At 41.5% G+C, this 20122-nt stretch overlaps 1 protein-coding gene across 1 annotated transcript; it reads left to right on the top strand.

The window, feature by feature from the left end:
* Positions 1 to 11111: 11111 nt before the first annotated feature.
* Positions 11112 to 15564, top strand: LOC306789000 (von Willebrand factor C domain-containing protein 2-like). Its single transcript, XM_079284748.1, has 3 exons — positions 11112 to 11582; positions 12886 to 13015; positions 13236 to 15564. Exons 1-3 carry the CDS (start codon positions 11232 to 11234, stop codon positions 13424 to 13426), a joined length of 672 nt encoding a protein of 223 aa, XP_079140874.1. The 5' UTR covers positions 11112 to 11231; the 3' UTR covers positions 13427 to 15564.
* The last annotated feature ends 4558 nt before the right edge of the window (positions 15565 to 20122 follow it).

Raw genomic sequence — 20122 nt, 5'->3', positions numbered from 1 at the left:
TCTTTTTCAGCTGCCAGTTGTAGTTGGCTGCTTTCATCCTGTTATTCTTACCTTAAAATGCTTCACCAGCCTGTTCAATGCTTCACATTCTTCCATTAGGAAAGACCTAGAGAAGGATAGATAGACCGACAGAGAGACAGACGGATAGAAAGAAAGATGTTGATCATTAATACTCCAGTTGTTTTTCATTAAAAAGAAAAGATTGAGCCAAAAAAGTGGAAACTGTGCATTTGATAGTCACAGCACACACACACAGCCGAACACCTTCGTTAAAAGCTCAGGGCTTATTGTCACAATGGCTCTGATTTGTTTGGTTACGCAGTAAAAATGATTCCACATAATTTAAAATAATTATTGTGTCATTATATAGCCTATGAGTATGATCAACTCGAAGGGCAGCAATGTGAAATTTGAAAAATGGTACAGGTTTGTGCAGTGGTTGAATCTGACAAGTACAGCCTCCGGTGGAGAGGCACACTTTGCTCCATAGATCAGCAGAAGGGAACAACCTCATCACATAAAAGAGTCAGTGGCAACAGCATAGGTGCACTTGTGTGCTCAGAGTTCATCCTCTACAGTTTTCTTTAAGGACACTTAGGATACAGTGTCCTATTTTTCCTTCCCCTCTCTCTCTCCCTCCTCACACTTTCTCCGGTTACATAACCATCGTAGACTTTATTCACTTCTTACAAATGAAAAAGAAACTTCTGCCTGCTCGCTCTGGGATCCTTTTTTTCTGACAATGGGGCTTTTTGTTCTGGTCGAGTCAGAAAATGAGAAAGAGAGGGAGAAAGAGGGAGAGAAAGAGGGCGAGAGAAACAGAGGGGGAGAGAGAGGGAGGGGGCTCTCTTCCAAGGTATCCCCAGTGACCGTGTTGCCTTGTGGGCCTCAAAAGTAAGGGATGGAGTGTGAAGGAGGGAGGGAAGCGACAGAATCCACCAAGGAGAGTTGGGGGGGGGGGATAGGAAAATGAGAGAGCCTCGAGAAACTCACTTACAGACTCACAGAGCACATTTTAATTATATCATTTAAACAACGGAATCTACCCCACATAACATAACACACACACACACAATCTGCACGACAGGCCAGACAAGGCATGTTTTGTTGTATTGAACCAGTGTATCGTGTTGTTTACTCAGCATGTATACACTGACTATCCTGCTGTAATGCAGGTTCATCCTCTATGCTGGTTGTTCAGGACCACCCAGGGAGTCCCATTCTGATTCAACAAAATGATGTTACATAAAAGCATGTTTCGTTTTTTGCTTTTTCCTATTTTCTTATGAAAAACTGGATAGACCTCTAGAGGAAGAATCACTCACATAACCATTGAGGGGTTGCAGGCAGTCATAGCTGTGCTTTAAAGGGGGTCACAAGTTGTGCTAGATGTAAAGCTTATTTCAGTTATATAATTCAGGCTGTATTTGGTCGATAAGTAATAAGAAACTGCAGTACAGAACTGCCAAACTGGGTTTGAGGTAATGTAGTCACAAGCCACAAAGGTGAGGACTGCTCTGTGCAGCTTACCTGAGGCGGTCCACCACCTGGTCAATGTCAGAGACATTCAGCTTGTCTCTCATTGCCTCAATCTCGTCTTCAGCGGTGGACTGGACAGAACAGCGAGAGCTCGGTCTGAAGGAGAGGAGATGCAAAAAGACAGAAAAGAGAGGACGCGTGATGTAAGGCACTGTGTCGTTTCGTAAAATATTCAAGTTCTGTTGTAGTAGAGTTACTGACCTGCTTCCATTGTCAGTATCTCCAGGGTTGGTACAGTTTCTGGAACAGCTGTCAAGGTAACTCAGGGCATAGTCCACCGTCTCAGGTTTGTACCGAAACAAGAGCTCCTCAGCAACTCTATAGCAACAACAGACGTTTATGTGAGTTTGACTTTTGATTCTTTTACAGCAAATATACATTTGATCTCAATGTCTGTCTTATATTCTTGTTTCCAATGTTTGTAATGTATATTATCTATTTTGTTATTTCACCTTTATCATCTCTATCTTAGATTCCAGTTGTTTTACCGTTTGTACTGCCAGTCCCCTGTCAAGCACTTTGAATTGCACTAACATCGTCTGCAAACTGCTTCACAAATAACATTTGAGTGATTGATTGATTGCCTGACGTACAGCCTGAACAAAGGTTTCTTTCTTTATGCATGATGATCTGCCGGTGATTTCAGTCCCATGAAGATAGTAAAACGTGCATTTACTAAAACTCTATAATCAGAGCGTGGCTCATTTTACAATCTATACAATGATTATCTTTTTTCAAGGAAGGGAAATATAAAAAGCAGCAGCATTATATTTTCTGAATGATCCCTGGGAGAAAAAGAAACAAGCAGATGGTGTCGGCTGCAGCAGACGGGGTGACAGCCTGGTCAGTCCGGCTTCACTTTATAGTCCCTATGTGAGGGAAAATGAATCTTTTTAGCCACTCAGACAATGCAATGGAGGTGTGGGTGTGAATGTGCGTGGATGGCTGAGGCATGAGGACCACACAGGAGGAGGCCAAAAACATAAATCAGTGTGTTGACTTTTACAAGGTACACACCCATCTTCATACGCACGAATGGTTCAAGATCTGGAATGTGGATGAGAGCTAGTTCACCCTTTACCGGTTGGTGTGGCTCGAAGCAAATGGGTTGGTTGGTGTTCTTGGCTGGTGAATTACGTTAAAAATCATCCACATACATACACACTCTCAAACAAACAATTTCCAGAGTAGGCGAGAGAGAAAGATGCTGGTCTCCATCTTAGCAATAATTTCTCAATTTTCATGCCCACGAAGCGCATTAAATCGAACTCACAGAGGGCTGTGGAGCACACACAACATCAAGCACAGCAGCCTACCATGCAGCACGGTCTACAAGTATACCAAAGGCAACTTCAAAGAGGGAAAGCGATTTGTGCTGGCACAATCTGTATTTGGTAGAGTGCCCATACAGCCAATAACAATGCACGATTGTTTTGTAATCTATTTCCATCCCGGCCGCAGCACTTTACAAGAGTGACTTGAGATGTGTAAGCTAGTGTAGGACTCAGTTCAGGTCATGCTCAGCGACACTTTAATAAGACACAGTGATGTTTTGGGCGTTGGGCCTGTGGCGTTACAGATATTAGATTGTCAGCTAAAACATCAGGCTGTGATGTCATCTTGACTTGTAAAAAAAAAAAAGCTGTAAATACTGAGCTGTCATAATAAGCACCGGAGATACATTATATATTTCTTTTGATGCATGGAATGCATGCATGAATTCTGCAGGGGGCTACACTGTAGAATAATGTTGCTTTCAGTAAACACACACACAGCAACGCTTCAACTGTTTGTGCTCTCGGGATGGCTGTCGGTCGGTCCGCCACTTTGCTGTAAACCGATCAGCAATGCACAAATGTGTGAGACCAGCGGTTCCAACCGAGGACAGGAGAGGATGGCATGAACAAAATAAGCGCTCGCTGACACACAAACACAAAAAAACACGCACTAAAGAGTTGGCCTGCAGCCAACAGATTAACGACGCACAAAATCACAACAAAAAGGAAGTCGAACTAATTGACAGGCAATTTGGTTTGTCACAAAAAGCAGAGAACAACACTTCTTATGTTGTGTTTTTCCCTAAAAGGCCTCAACAAAACCTGAGCGGTGGGAAACATTCCTGGCAGCATGGTTGCTGGGAGAGTTACGAGCTCTACAGACTCTCACACTTCACGTCACAAACACACACATAGGCCTTTAAATTGCAATGTAAGACTGTGTCACTAACCAACATTATCCTGCCACAGACATTCTTCAGAGTATCTTAATACATGTCATTTAATTGCCAAATGCTAGAAGCTCATCTCTGACAGGAGCTGTACGATTAGCTGTCGAAATTAAAAACCAAACAGCAATTAGAAAGTTTTATCATGACCTCTTGCGGAGCTTATAACTCCCTAATGTGCTTCATAAAAAGCAGACACGCACGGCGTACTAAGCTTCATTGCGATCTCCCTGTGAGCACTTCTCTTACAAACAACTGAATAAAGGTCGCTTTTACACATTTTTAAACACTTTACAATTTTAAGATGAGTATTTAGCTTCCAGTTTAAGGTAAAAAACCCATATATTTAATCCAATAAAGCCAGCAGCGCCTGGGCCTTTAAACTCTATGTTTGTTGGCATTTGGTGTGGAATGCATTGGAAGTCTCCCTCCTATAATTGTCCCATTGTTCCACAATTCCCAAACCAGTTTGCAACATCCCTACGCCAAAAACCTTTGTTCCTCTGCTTTCCATCTCATTTGTAACTGACGTGGGAACACAATATAGCGTTTTATGGCACTCTTTGTTGAGTGACAAATGACGATGAGAGTGTGAGAGCAAGGTCTTAACCTACTTATTCATACCATGTCTTGGCTGGTGAACAAAGTATGATTTAGTTGATTTATGGCCAGGACTGTGAAAACCTCACACTAAAAAATGAGATCGTGAGAGAAATTGCATTTATTGAACATTAGAAGAATAAATCATACAAATGTACACTTCACCTGCCACATCAAGCCGGCTGTCAAATGTTTTAATTTGAATTCAAACAGTATATTTTCTGATGACATGGTTCAAAAGTGTAATTTCTTATCAGCCGTCATCAAGGTCAATTCATAGGCATACATTATTTCTTTCACTAATACACTAATAATGCACAGTGGAGTAGATACGTGTGTGTGTGAGCTCTTAACCTACCGTCCCTCCCTGCTGACTCTCTCTCTGAGAGTCTGCAGTAGCAGCTTGACCTCGGCTCTCACCAGCTCTTTGACTGCAGGGGGGTCGGGCAGAGGGGAGGCCCGCTGACGTGGGAGCGGGGTCCCTGCTCTGCTGCTGCTGCCGTTTCCTTGCTGGTTCTCTTGCCACATCTTGTGCCACATCTCCGCCTGCAAATATTATTGTTATGACGAGTGAGGGGGGATTATGCATACAATAATGGATCATACTAACAGGATAGTTACGAGATGTGCTTTACAGACTTCTGTCAGTCCAGGTGACTCATTCACAGCTGACAGTTTATGATCCTGCACCATAATGATAAATGAAAACATTTTCAAAGCAGAGTGGACAGTCCAACTGCGATATGCTGCAAGCAGTGATGCAGACATCCGTCATCCAGCGGCTCTCCTGACAGCCTCCCTGACTTGGGGTGATAGCAGGACTTTTCATGTCTCGGGGAAGGCGGTGGAGGATGATCTTATTGCTTTTAGAGCATCAGTGAGTCCAAAATATGCTCCGTGAAAAGGAAATGATGCTGTGCGTCTCGGTGCATTCTCAGCAGTGTGGGTAAGTGCAGGATTCTCCAACGTAAATTGAAGACTACACTGTTTGTATGAACAGGATTAAGAAGGATTGTTGACTAAGTTACCTGTAAAGGTATCCTGGCCTGATATCCTGGAATGGGCTGTATTCTGCTTTTATTTTGTCAAAGAAAAAAGGCCAGCGTGAATGCATCCATCATTAGTTAAACCATTGAAAATGGTGAAAATAAATGAGATGAAAATATCAATGATGAAAACATGAATGAAAATGTAAATTTTTCTCATCACTTTTTGTAAGTGAAAACATCCTCAGAGCCTAAAATCTGGGTGAAACTTTCTTTTAACCGATACATTTTGGTGAAAATCTGTAAATCTGAAAAAAAACAGCCACATTCTCCTACATTACTGTTGTTACGCCATATCATGCTTACACTATGTCCCACCATGTTAACGTGCTATCCCACTATATTACGTCTGCAGTTGTAGAACACGTCGCTACATGTGGCACACACTGAGCATGGTGAACTTGGGCCATGTGAACACACAAACATCCCTGTCTGCTGCAGGACCAGGCAGCTTTTCAGTCCTTGTAATCTTGCTCCAGTAGGATAATCACTGCAGATCAAAGAAGTGGAAATGTGGAAAAGGTCAGTCTCTACGCCTGACTTCCTCTTTGAGCCGGTAGAAGGGCTGAGCACTCAGGACTGTACAATATGTTTACTTTTTGCACTCAGCAGCTTGTTTTTCTGCATCTTCACACAAATCTGTGGTCAAAAAAACATGCCCATAATTAACCACAATGCAACAGCAAAAGGATGACTTGTAAAAAAAATGAAAAACAAAACAATTAAAAATGTTAACATTCTGTGTGTGAATGCTTGTGTGCACACACATGTCTCAGTGAAGTCTGGATACCATTAAGACCTCCACACCTGTTGCATTTCTGTCATGTTGCAGTCGAAAACTTCAAAGGAATACACTGGAGGATACACAACACGCCACTTCCGGTCTTTGCATGTGTGCCTATGTGTGCACACGTCCACTCACATACCAGCATTCACGCAGCGTGTTGCACACACACACACACACACACACACACACACACACACACACACACACACACAAACACACACACACACACAACCCTTTTCATTCACACTGTCTGTCTTTAGGTGTTGGGGTTTTTATGTCATGCCCCCCCCCCCCCCCCACACACACACACATACACACTCCCTCTGCTGTGAGACTGTTTATCTCATCCAGGAGCTATTTTAAAGAGGAGCTGTTTAAATCTGTCAGTTAAAAATAACCTACTAGAGGTTATTGTGTTGAATTATTCAAATTGGGTTTTAGAATACATTTAACTTTAAGTACCTCATCTTCATTCAGTAGAGAGAACGTAGTGAGAGTGTAGAGGGAGGTACAGAGAGATTGGCCTTGTAGAGAGACTTGAAAAGAGAGGCGAACGTTCCCTCTGATCGAACCGCCGGAGACAAAGGAGACCTTGATGGCGGGAGGAATGGTGGTGTTGAGGAATGGAGGATTCGCCTGCAGATCAACTATTACTTTTCACAGTGGCTCACTGAGGGATGGAATTCATTACATGGCTGAAGGAGAAATAGACAGGGACAGAAGAGGGATACAATAGGAAGACATAGAGACAAGCAGACGCAGACATACAAAAAAAAAGAGGAAAGGGAAAGATCCACCCTGCAGTATTTGCAATAACTGAAGAAAACCTGCTCGCACTGGTGGAGTTGAATGAGGCGCTCTGTGCTTTGTTTTTTGTTTTGCTGAGACATTTCTTAAAGCTCTCAGCGTAAGTCTTTCTTTCCATCTGAGGGCTTCAAAGCCAGTCACTGAACTGAACTGCAGGTGAGAAAACATCAGAGAAATATTGAAAGTCACACACATGCACACCACACATCTATTTCCTCGATGCAGATAGATACACAATCGAGTCAAAGAATATGTGTTGCTAACGGTCTTACCAACAGCTGAGGATTAGCCTCTTTAACCCTGTTATACAGACCCCTGACTCACTAAGCTTGCTGGGCCTCTTTTTATACGTGTGTGTGTGTGTGTGTGTGTGTGTGTGTGTGTGTGGGTGCAGATGATATTGTGTCTAAATGAGCTGAATTACTCTGCATCATTCTGGCTTGATTTTTTGGTTGAATAGTGCTTTAAATGCAGTTTTGCTTTTATGTAAAAAAGACATTTCATTTCATAATTTATTTGTGAATGAAATATGAGTGTATGAGGGTGTGTGCATGCCGGTGTGTGTGTGTGCATGCCAGTGTGTGTGTGTGCATGCCGGTGTGTGTGTGTGTGTGTGTTTGTGTGAAAAGAAGGGCATCTTCCATGCCTCCATGTAAAAAGTGTTTTGTAGTTGTCACATGTGATTTTTAAATGTTAACTGTCATAAAAATACCATGTGGTCAGTGTCTTCATGCCACAGCTTGAGAGCTGAGACAGATTTTGACAGACATGTTTTTCTGCAAACAGCGACTGGCCTGATGGTTCACTGCAGGCTGATAACATCTACAGTTGGGGAGATTTAAATACTGAACACACGGAAGAGAAAACGGTAGAAGATGGCTGAAGGTAGGAGAGTGGAAAGGCAAAGATGACAGACGGACAGAGGGAGAGCGATAGGTTGAATAGAACAGGGGTCTTTAACTTGTTGGGGCCAGTGACGCTTAGAGGGGAGAACATTTTCCATTTGCACTCTTAGAAGCCATTGGGACTATTTGTACTATAAAACGTTCCAACCTAAATACTTCAGACCTATTTCAGTGATAAACAGAAACACATTTCAATTTGAATCATGTGAAAGTAGGATGAGATAATCCTTTATTAGTCCCGCAGCGGAGAGATTTGCAATGTAAAAATGTAAGTTCTTTGATTTACTGGTTTGTTATAAGTCTAGCGACTCTTTTATGTGAATTTCTTTGCTGTTTTTTTGTTGTTTTTAACTTTTTTCTGTTTTTTAAGTCTGTCATCTGTGTTTTTGTGTGGTTTTCATATACGCTGCCATCTTCACCAGGACCCCCTTGTAAAAGAGAATTTCAATTGGGTTATCCTGGCTGAATAACGGTTAAATAAATAAAATAAAATAAATGTTATTAAATGTAAATACCATTTATATACATGAAAACAGAGGGTGACTATCTTCAAATTGCATTTGAACACAACTTGACAGCTTTTAGAGCAGGGGTCACATCAGCGTCACGGTCGGCCTCAAAGGGCCGGTTGTAAATGTAAGACTGTGTAAATGTAACTACTCCTAACATATTGGTAAATAACTGTCTCTGCATTTGATTGTTGTTTATTCAAGTGTAAAAATATTGTACATGCAGTTATATAAATGTAAACATATATTTAAGCACATTTCTGTTATTATAACTTAAATCCTTTTAATTTAGGGTTAAGAAACCCACATTACTCTATCAAAGCTCAAACTATTAAAGAAAATAGCAAAGACAAATATCAAACACAAGTTATTATAATAACTTTGTTCAAAGCTTAAAATCCTTTCAAGGGTGCGTTTGCACAATCCGACATGAAGTATTTCATGTGTTTTTAAAGCCACGTTTGAAGTAGTCTTCAATGTACTCTCAATACATTTCCATTTCAAGTGTACAGTAACCAGCCAAAGAGCTGCTTCTGTGTTTAAGTGTCTCATCATTATGTCTTTCTATCATAGTTTTGACTTTCTATCTCGGAATTATGACTTTCTATCATAGTTATGACTTTCTATCTCATAACTTCGACTTTCTATCTCATAATTTCGACGATGGGGATATTTTTATTATCAAGTCTAACTTAAAAAAAGATTTTTTTCTTGTGCTGGCGGATTCGCGGGCCACATAAAATGACGTTTTAGAGCCAATTCTATAATTTTTCAGCAAATTCTTTTGTAGATCCCCTGACAGAGTACCACGGACCCCACTTTTAGAACCACTGGTATAAAATACACAGTTTGAGAAAGAAAACAGCAAATACAGAGATTTTCATACCCGACAAAAAGTGCTGATTAGAGGAATTATTTGTCTGTGTGAAATCTACAGCTACAGACTTGGTCTTAAGTGCACATGGAATGGCCTCTCTTATGTAATTCAGCTTTCAGAATGTTCCCTCAGTAGACCAGGCTGCCTTTCCTCACATTTAGGTAAACCACTGAGTCCCTTTCAATGTGCTGTAATGATTTGAGTTTCATTTAGAGCTGAAATGATTCGTTGAACAATCAATCAGTTGATTGACACGCAACAGTTTCGATAAAACTTACGTTTATTCATTTCGGTTATTTGTCTCTTATTTATATCACTGTACAGTTAATTCAATATCTTCAGGTTTTGGATTGATGATTGGACAAAACATTCGATGACGTGACTTCGGGCTCTTGGAACCTGTGATGGCCATTTTTCACCAACCTAAATTCTTTGGTCAGGAATGTTTGGGTGAGCAATGTTTTGATTCACCCTGAAACTGAGCTGAAAAGGAAATGCTCGTATATGGTGTGGTTGTATTCTTGTGTGATGCTACCAGCATCTCTGAATGCTTTAACGAATAAAACATGAAAAGTGAAACAATGGCTCAACCCGCTGAATCTGAAGAGGAACGTTCCAACTAAAAGGCATGTATGTCAAATGTAGCGCGACATTCGAACAAATCAGACATATTGCAGGCAACACTCACCTCAGTGTGCAACTCTGAGTACACGTCAACCAGAGAGGAGCCCAGTGCCGTTTGGATCTTCGGCAGATCTGATCCAGGAACATGTTCAGTGATCAGGCTCCACAGGGACTGGCCAGGGCTCCAGAGCTGGGTTCCATCCAGAGACTGCATGGGAATAGTAATCTAGGAGTGAAGGAACAGAGATAAACTGCGGTGGTAAAATGCAACTGTACACTTGCTGAAATACTGTAAGTACAATTTTGAGGTATGTATACTTCACTTGAGTATTATCCTTTCATTCCACTTTATATTTCTACTTCACCGCCCGCATTTCAAAAGGTAAATATTGTACTTTTTACCCCACTGCGGACTGTGTAGCCTCTGCACCTTCAGCTAATTAAGTAACGTTTTGCCTGCAGGATATTAACTTGTAATTGAGTATTTCTGTAGAGTAACGTCAGCTGAATGCTTCTCCCACCACTGAAACAATGATTGAGGGGTATGAAACTGCTCCTTGTTGGAATAAAACCTGAATTAACTTCCTTAGGTTCCTCTTGCTCTGTCTGTTGTTCGCTAACGATCAAGACTGAACATAACCGAATATTTCACAAGCACGACGTGTTGACATAGTTTATTTCTAACACTAACGATTAAATGATAAAAAACCGTTTGTGAAAAACACGTGGACCTTTTATCAGATGTATTTTCTATGTTGCTAAAGAGGAAAACAAAACGCTCACCTCGACTTGGAGCTCGCAAAGTTGTGGTATCCAGGGTAAACATTCCAGTTGCTACAGGGAGATATCGCGAGATCTGTCAGCAGTTGGGCTCTCTGCCTCTACCCCGTTTGTTGTTGGGTTCTTTTGGCTTTTTGCAAAAACGGGAAGTGACACACTGTAACAAATGACCTATAAATACCACATTCTATGCTTGGTAGACTCCAGTAATTGCACATAATGTGCACAATAGATCGCCTGTGCTCTAGTAAAAGTCTGTAATAGGCCTAATGTTAAATTGGGGGAGGGACAGACATCTGCTGGCACTCGGGTATGAGAGGCAGTGAATATAACTTTCCCTCTTCATGCCCCCCCCCCCCCCAACCCAACCTCCGCCCCCTTCTGGGCTCCTTACGGAAGTGTGCGCAGCCCCAGTAGTGCGGAAAGAGGACTGAGGTAACGCCTAGGATCCAGTAACAATGTAACACTTTTGGGTAACCTGTCGACCAAATACGAACTTTTAATTTTGAGCAAGGTGAATCAAATTTGTCATCATGCTTTTCACTGAGCGCCCTTCCTTGGAGCGGAGTTTACGCACGGCAGTTTTGGCACTACTGCTTTGCGCGCAGGCCGGCTTTGGCTTCTCAGTCGCCGGACAGCAGGAAGGCACCTGCGAGGCCAACGGCAGCATATACTTCTTGGGGGAATGGTATTTTCTGGACTCCGATCACTGCACCCAATGTGAATGCACCACTGAGGGCTCCGCGTGTTCCCGCACAGAGTGCACATCTCTCCCGGCTGCGTGCATCCATGTCAGCCACTACCCCACCGACTGCTGCCCCAGGTGCGAAAAGATCGGGTGTGAGTACCGAGGAGTGGTGTACGAGCTGGGGCAGAACTTCCAGGTAAGACTGAAAACTCTGACACCGATAAGCTTGCAAAGATGGGGATGGCCTGTTGATGTCTTCCAGGAGGGATGGGGACGGCATGGACCCATAGGTATCGATCATCTTATTACAGGGCCTTATATATTTTGAGAAAAATATCTACATAGTGTAGCTACATAGACGTGTTGCCCATTTTAGAGGTCAGCTCTCAAGAAAAATCGAAGGGATTAGAGAGATAATACATTTCATTGTTTCTAACTCTTCTCTAGTTTTTGCTCTTTATTAATTCAACAGATAGTTTTTACTTCATCAGGTATCTAAAATGCAGAAGAAGAAGAAGCTAAATCACTCTTTCGCTGTTTCACTGCGGCCGTGACGGGGTTATGAGCAGACACTGTTTACGGTCACAAGTCAAAAAGGTTGGAAACTACTTATAGAATAGTTTTGCTGTTGTCCGTTATTGATCTTACCTTTCATTAAAGCTAAGCGTATTTAGTTTTCTAAGGGTAGAGTACACAAATACAGCAGTATGTTTTCAAAAAGAGGCCGATTGCCAATACGTCCAAAATTGCCTGTCTGCACAAATTAATCTTGAAGATATTACTGCAGTGTTTGTGAAGGCTTGAGTGACATACTGATTTCATTTTTTGTTGTTGTAGAAATGGTTTCAATGTCACTGCAAATGTTAGGCTCTCTGTGCAGAATAGGACTCATGTCCAACTGTTGTGATGTTAAAGGAAAACCACAAAGTATTAAAATGAACAACATGGACACCACGTTGAACAGCCCAGAGGATTTTCAGGTTTTTTGTTGTTGCAGAAAGCTTTAGATAATGTGCAGTAGACCCAGATTAGCTATTGCACATATATCACAAAAACAAAAGGTAATACTGTATACGTGTGAACCTTAAGTCTCTTGGTCTGTTTCATTCAGGTATCCCCCTGTTCTGTACTGCTGTTGCCTATTATCCAAATGTATAACTATGCACAATATGATGAAACTAAAACCCATAAAACAGTTTGCCTAAGCTCGTGTGTTATAATAATAAAGTAATCATAATAAGTAGCCGCTTATATACATATTATTTTTCAGCGTATTTCCTTCTAAAGCTTCTGGAACCATAGACTGTATTTCTGAGCCGATGAATCACAGTCTGGTATGCCGGTATGTAACTTGAGAATACAGCCGGGAATTGGAGGTAAATAGCGCCCCCTTTTGAGATGGCATGAAGAGGGCTTGGTGAGAGGCGCTGGTCAGAAATAACATCCATATCAACCGTCATACTGTGTGTGTGTGTGTGTGTGTGTGTGTGTTTTCCCAGCCATCAGAATGTGAGCAGTGCACTTGTGACAATGATGGCATCGCCCGCTGTCTGGTTGCAGATTGTGCCCCTCCGCCATGCGTCAACCCCGTCTACCAGGCTGGGAAATGCTGCCCTGAATGCAGGGAGGGTATGTTGAAAATAGCAGAAAAACTGTAAATGTAGAACGTGCCTCTCAGAGATGCCACGGGAAATTCATCTTCTCCGTATGAACGCCACGATCAAATTATAATGCATTTGATCATTTGCATGCAAGGATGAGTGTGTATGCACTTGACCTGATGTGCTTCCCTGTTTGTCAAGTCTGTTCAACTGCAGTTACACTTCCAGTGTTGCTCATCTCCCTCCAGGTCCTAACTGCTACGTCGATGCATCACGTAACCAGGTGATCCCTGCAGGAGAGCCCTTCTGGGTCGACTCCTGCACCAAGTGTCGTTGTCACGATGGTCAGGACGCCGGCTACTGGGAGGGAAACCGTCTCGCCACCTGTTCCCGCCTCAAAAGCTGTACTCCAGAACAACCATCCACCAAGAAAAACTGATTCACTCTGTCAGCAGAGAACCAGCCGTTACCCTAAAATACACAATCCCTGATGGCTGAGATTCCTTCCATCTCTAAGAACATGCTGAACCCGCCCGTGCAGCTTTTATCCAAGGTTTCTGTAACACTGATACGACTGACTTTGGTGGACAAGGCTGGCCCACCAACAGGCCTCGGCTGCATATTGCAAACACGGTCTAAACTCAAGGCGAAGTTACAGCCTTCAGATCCAGGTTCTCTGCATGCCAGTGGGTTTCTAGCAATTTGATTATAATCCAACTTTCTGGTTCTGCCACATAGACAGCCTCTTAGTCAATAACATCTTCATTAATTTAGTTAAAATCGTGGTCCATGGCGCAAAATTAGTTTGGTCAAATAACCACAAACTAACACCTTGCGGCCAGGTACACGATGCATAGTGGGTGGTTGGTGGAAGATCCATATACCCCCTAATACCTTAATCCGGCTTTACTTACATGTAACAAAGACTGGATAAGACCTAATCCTGCTATAGCTAAAAAGATGAATTGTAGTCCTTGAAAACCACTGAAAACAGTGAATTTATGAAGGACAAATTGATTAAAACTCTCCATTCAGTAATATGGACTGCGGTGATGTAAATATAAGATGTTTGATTTACAGGGCCTTAATCCCTAAACATACTGTAATGTCCGTACTCCTACTGAAAACATCATAATCAAACATATCTGACAGGAGCTATAACAAACCAACACCCTTGAAAGGTGACCACACTCCAGATATTGACCCTTTTATGTTTTATCTGCCTGTCCACGGTTTCTTCAAAATTGTTTTGAAAGAGGGAGACTATTGCTTTTATAGAAGCAAGTTACCCAGGAGGCATATTTTTAATTTCCAGACCCCTGCTTTGGGAAACAACTGGCAACACAACAAAGCCAATGAGATTATTGGATGATAAGGAATCGTAATTGACCTGTCACGGGTTGATGCACCAGCCAAATGTATGCACAGCTGTGATGCAATTTCGACGAGGAAACGGCTCAGCGAAGTAATTAACAATTTATAACTGTCCTGTAAACTCTGCAGTTCAATATCCAGGCTAATTGAAATATAACGTACGAGATATGGTCTAACATATGACTGTACAGTAGTTTTAGACGAGCGATGTTTGAAAAGAAGGGTTATTGGTGCATGTTAACTGTAGAGCAGGAAAAACAATGTGTAATGAACCGCTTTATCCATTTTTCACTGGAAATAATGCGTAGCCTTAATTAAAATCAGCCCTCCTCGTTATCGCCACCGTTATCGAAGTGTACAGTTGTCATCAGTCTATGATGCAAAACAAGTGTGTTGTCATTTTATATCTGCAGAAGATCTTTCTCCTCTTTTATTTGTCATCTACCGCTTTAATCTTGAGGGACCTTTGAATGAAAACCAAAAATAATCTTGTCTTGTTTCATGTTCATGTGCAGTGTTGAAGCCTGTAATGGCATTTACTCCCAAGCTGCTGCTGTATATCACTACAACTGACGCGTTTCACTGACTTGAATCGCCACGAAAAGCTTCTTTATGCAAGGTTTGGGATTAAGTTGAAACTTTTAGGGTTATTAACACCTTTAAAATCGAATTTCATCAGGAGACTTTATGAATAACTATGCTCTTTCTGTATTCACATTTTTGTGGCGGGAGTAGTATTCAACAGTATTCAGAATAAGAATATTGAACGTAACTGAAGGCCGTTCTTCTATAGTTATGCTCTTAATTACCGAATAAACAGAAAGAATAGTTTGACATTATTGTGTGCATTCTTGCTGAGAGTTAAATGAGAAGATGGACTACACTCTCATGTCTGTTCGGGAAATATCAGGTTAGCTTAGCATAAAGACTGGAAACAGCTAGCCTGCCTCTTGTTAAAGGTAACACAATCAGCCATATTCCCTGCACAGATATGGTGTCAATCTTCTCACTTAACTCTCAGCAAAAAACGCCCAAGCTGTCAAGCCACTCTTTTAAGTGGAGTTTAAATGTACTGCCTACAATAAAAGGGAACTAATATGAATCACACCCATGAATCACGGAGTGTGTTATGCTGGTAATGTACCCCGGCATCTTTTAAAATATTCCAAATTAAAACACCTTTCCATGTTCATTAAAAATGTCTTTGTGTTAACGCCTGAGTTACATCATTTTACTTTCATGAAACAAGTTGCTGTTTTGTGAGCGGTTTGGCTCTGAGAGGACACCGTCCTCATTTCACTGCAGAGCAAAAACTAAATGTAAAGACTGAAAGAAGAAAGTAAAGGAGACAAAGCTTTACTTTGTAGCATGAAAGAGGAGGAAATGAAAGGCGGCGTAAGTAAAGCCGAAGGTAATCCAAACGGGGGTTTGGAATCTTAGTCCACTAAGTCACACGGAAACAACAGTGACAGGTTTATGTGCTCTCATGGCAACAGGACAGGACTGGTTCTGGGATTACCTTAATATGCAGATAAAAACGAATTATGAAGGTTTAATTCATTCACCAGAGTTTGAGTGTCTTCTTTAGTAACCTGGGATAAAAAAAACACATGTGCACACACAGCAAGCAACTGACAACACCACCATACAATCTTTAACCATCAGATTTATTGATTGTATAGAAAAAGTAGGTTTGATATGACGTAATGCATTCTATATAAGATATAACATTTTCAACATTCAATGTACAAAAAAAAACATAGCTATAGATACAGTAAACCGTTTTTAAAAATGCCCACAGGCCTGAAAGTCCTCTCTGCTTTGCAGCAACAAATTGTATTTGAAAAAGCGTTTCCAAATACTTCACCACCTGAGGTGTGCCTGACAACTGGAACCGCTTCAAAAGTCAAGAGTCCGTTAAGAAACATCAAGCGCTCCTCGTGGTTCTTCTTCTTCTCAAGTAAAGGAAATGTTTCAAATACTATTTTTGCTGACGTTTCTGTTGCTGATCTGTAACATCTGTACGTTGCTGTTTGTACACACGGGGGCCTCTCTTGCTATTTCCTTCATTGTTTCCGGTAACTGTCACTCCTCAGCTTTCCTGACTGACCTCATTAAGGGTTGCCTGTCATTTGTCAGAGTAATGAAGCTCGAAAATGATCTTAATTTCAAAGTTCAATTTACTCATCGTGAGGAGTACGACTCAGCCTGTGAAAACAGCTGTACAAGGTATTCTGTGCAGGGACAGGAGCAAAAAAAAGAAACCAGGTCTTCAGCTTGGCCTTGAGACAGCTTGCTTTATGAACTGGAGGCTTGGGCATAGAGAGTGAGCATTTAGTAGGAGGAGGGAGTCTAATGCTTGTTCAGTATTTTTCCACATTTGAACAAAACGGTGCTATAGTTGGCAATTTTGTCCTAAATTTACCCAGAAATCACGAATTAATTTCTTTAACGTGTAGATTGGAAAATCCGGTTTCTCAATAGAGTAACTCGATTCTCACGGCTGCACGCAACATCATTTGAAGCCCTGTGATTGGATGTTTTCTGCCAAAATGCACTTGGGATCGGACATTTTCTAACACATCTTTTGCTTCTTCAGTTTCATGCCCATCCAAGTCTATGAGGAAAATGAATGACACTTTTACACCCAATATATTTCGCTTCTCCAACTTTATGAACTCTATGAAATGCACTGTCTAGCTGCATCATGGGAAATGTAGGATCCAGTGTTTTTGGATCTTGTCCCGTTCTCTTTTGTCAAAAGTCACCCAACTCCATGAAAGTAAAGCACTAAATCACTCGTGCCTGAACACTGTGAGAATGGGAAAAAACAAAGCTGTCATTTTGGTTGCTGTGTGCTGATTACAACGATTCCAAATAAACAGGTGAATTATGGAGGAAAACTATGAAAAAATGTGAATCCAACACTTACAAAATGTTGTCACGTCACATCCCACTTGAAAACAATGACTTTGAAGCGGGACAAGTGGTTTGCTTTAAACAGTAGGGATTGTATTGACCTCTCCATAGATCGACTGCCCACTGAGGACACTTAAACTCACCAGGAGAGTATCAAGAGTGGGTGAAAAGGAGACTCGGATAAAGTTGGGGAGAGATTGAGACGCAGCAGGTTTCATGAATGGGGATGTGTACTGAGATAGAAAAATAAAGATACAGCAAGTGGCACAGATTCAGATATCTATTGAAAGAAGAAGCACCCTTGTGAGACACAGCTGTGCCTACAGTAGGCCCACTACAAAGCACAGCAGAAGACCATTCACACATACAGCGCGGACTGGAAGAGTGAGAAGGGGAAAGGCAATGAAAGGCGAGATAATGCAAAGAAAAAGGGGAAGGGTGTGAATGAGTGTGTGTGTGTGTGTGTGTGTGTGTGTGTGAGAGAGAGAGGTGTAATCAGACCTCCCAACAGTCTTCAGATGAAGATCACGAAGACCCAAGATCCACAGATGGAAACATTTGGGCCTTTTTGCCTCAAGGCTGACCACAGAGGAGGCCAACAATGCACAATTTATCCCAAAATAAAAGCCCCAAATCGTTCAGAGTGGGAGAAAATTGGCAACAAAATTGCAGTTAAAGCATTGGACACAATTGGTCTGTTTAAAAGATATGTGGAAATATATTTTACATGTTTTTCTTTTTTTAATATATTTAAATTTCTAAAAAATCATTTCTGTATTACCCATCTTAAAACGCACATCTTCTCACAGACATTGATTTTACTCCCTAAAATGACCTTCACATAAAAAATAACCTCAGTATGGATGAAGTCTGAAGGCATCAGTTTGGTGTTTAGGCGTCGAAAGTGGAGACAAGAAAAAATGTCTGTTCTCTTTTCACACAGGGAAAGTTGTGAAACTCATACGAGACTGAAACAGTTTTGGAAATTAGCAACAAATGTGTCCATCAGTTATGTAAAAAGTGTGATAAAATACATTTAAATACAGAAGTGACCGCTGATGATGATAAAAGCTGAAGCGGCAATAGAGACGTCAGTCAAACTGCTCAAACCATAACTTCTCATTACTGCCGTCAAATTCACAATTTCCACCAGCAAAAGATGATCACCTTATAATTTCCTCTTTCCGGATACGATCGCCTTTTCCTTAAAGATTTAAAGAAAAAGATAGCGGAGAGAGAAAATGTCACAGAAACAGTATCAATAGAATTTGAATGACTTGTGATGTCTTGTCTGTGGATTGTAAATCAGCTTTTGTATCCGCAGCAGGTCAGTATAAACCCCTTTCTGCCCCAAATACGTTCAGAAAATGTGCTAAATGTCCAATTTTCGAATGAAAAATGCACATTTGTACTGAATCAAATCTTTACCTTAAGGAACACTAATGAACCTCAGGCCATTTGCACTTTACAGAGACAAATATTGTACGTTTGAAGCCCGGATTACCAAAATAAACCTCTTCATCTTTCTTCAAGTGGAGTGAGAAAAAACAAACAAAAAAAAAACAAAGCTTCCAGAAACCTAACCTCCAAAAATGTGCCCCATGGGGTTGAAATCTTGACTGAGCTGTCAGCGTATACGTCTGCCTTGTTGTCTTCAGTTCCTCGATCTGATTTCAAATGCATTCCCAGGGAAGCTCCACGACATTGCAGTCAGCACCGGAGAAAACTCTTCGATACGTTTACGCCGCTGCAGAACTTTCCCGTCACTCCAACGAGTCGCTTTCTGTTTCCAAAGTTTGTTTGCTGCTGACGAACATGTTTCATCAGCGTGTCCCAGCACTGTAGATGCAGGCACAATCCACATTCATTGACTGATACCGGAGGATTCGAGTAAGTCATTTGATCCAAACTCTCTGACGAAGACGTCACTATTAAATTGTCTGTTAACATCACTCATGAAGATAAAAGATAAGAGTCGGACGATTTCTTTGATATGCAATCCATCAAATACAAGTCCACGGAGCATCACTGCATGTCGTCATATTTCGTTAATGTTACAGTTTGCCTCGAATGGAAATCCCCATTCTCGTCATCGTCACTGTGAATGCTTGGGAAATACAATGTTTGACGGCGTTTGTAAGGTTCGTTGTCCACAAGGTTTGTTCTTTTTCTGATATTTCATTTCCAAACAAGTTGGTTCCACTCCACGTGACTCTCCTTGTATCCATGTAAGAAGTCATTTCTTTTCATTCTACTAATTTGGTCAGATATTCCAAGTAATCCCACTCGATGCCGTCTTTCAGAACAGGTCATGAAAACGTTCCAAAGTTTCAAATGATGTCCCCCGACAACGTTTCCCGTCAATATCCTCCGTCGATATTCCACTGGATGTCCTCCAGTTTACAAAAGATAGTTAATGGAAGGACTCCAAGTTTCAGCTTCCAGGTTTGATGCCAACCTTTGGTCGGTCACTGACATTTGAGCTTTGGTCCACACTCTTCAAAATTCTGAAGTCACTGATTGGTAAAGGTAGGAGGTGTGAAGCCGTTGGCTGCTTGCAAATGTTGCAAAGAGCCCGAGTCCTGGTTACAGAAATGGCAAGCTGCAGTCTTAAAAGAGAGAGAGAGAGAGAGAGAGAGAGAGAGCGAGAGAGAGAGAGAGGTAAAGAGGGAAAAAGAGACCATGATGTGCTTGTGACTTTTCCTCTATCTTCCACTCCTGCATCTGCATCCTTCCAGATGTCTAGGATGCGTTTCCTCTTTATTTCCTTCCTATGAGCGCTCTTCTTCTTGTCTTGTTCCCTCATGTCAATGTGTGTCGTCCCCCTCATCTTCCTCTTCCT

This window comes from Melanostigma gelatinosum (genome assembly GCF_949748355.1).
Source record: "Melanostigma gelatinosum genome assembly, chromosome: 15".
Lineage (NCBI taxonomy): Eukaryota > Metazoa > Chordata > Actinopteri > Perciformes > Zoarcidae > Melanostigma > Melanostigma gelatinosum.
This window is presented reverse-complemented; position numbering and strand designations above follow the sequence as displayed.

Bases quoted from the DNA above. Each gene is read 5' to 3' on its own strand.
- LOC306789000 (XM_079284748.1), top strand. From the start codon at position 11,232: ATGCTTTTCACTGAGCGCCCTTCCTTGGAGCGGAGTTTACGCACGGCA. The intron at 11,583-12,885 runs GTAAGACTGAAA...GTGTTTTCCCAG, and splicing joins AGCTGGGGCAGAACTTCCAG to CCATCAGAATGTGAGCAGTG. The intron at 13,016-13,235 runs GTATGTTGAAAA...ATCTCCCTCCAG, and splicing joins CTGCCCTGAATGCAGGGAGG to GTCCTAACTGCTACGTCGAT.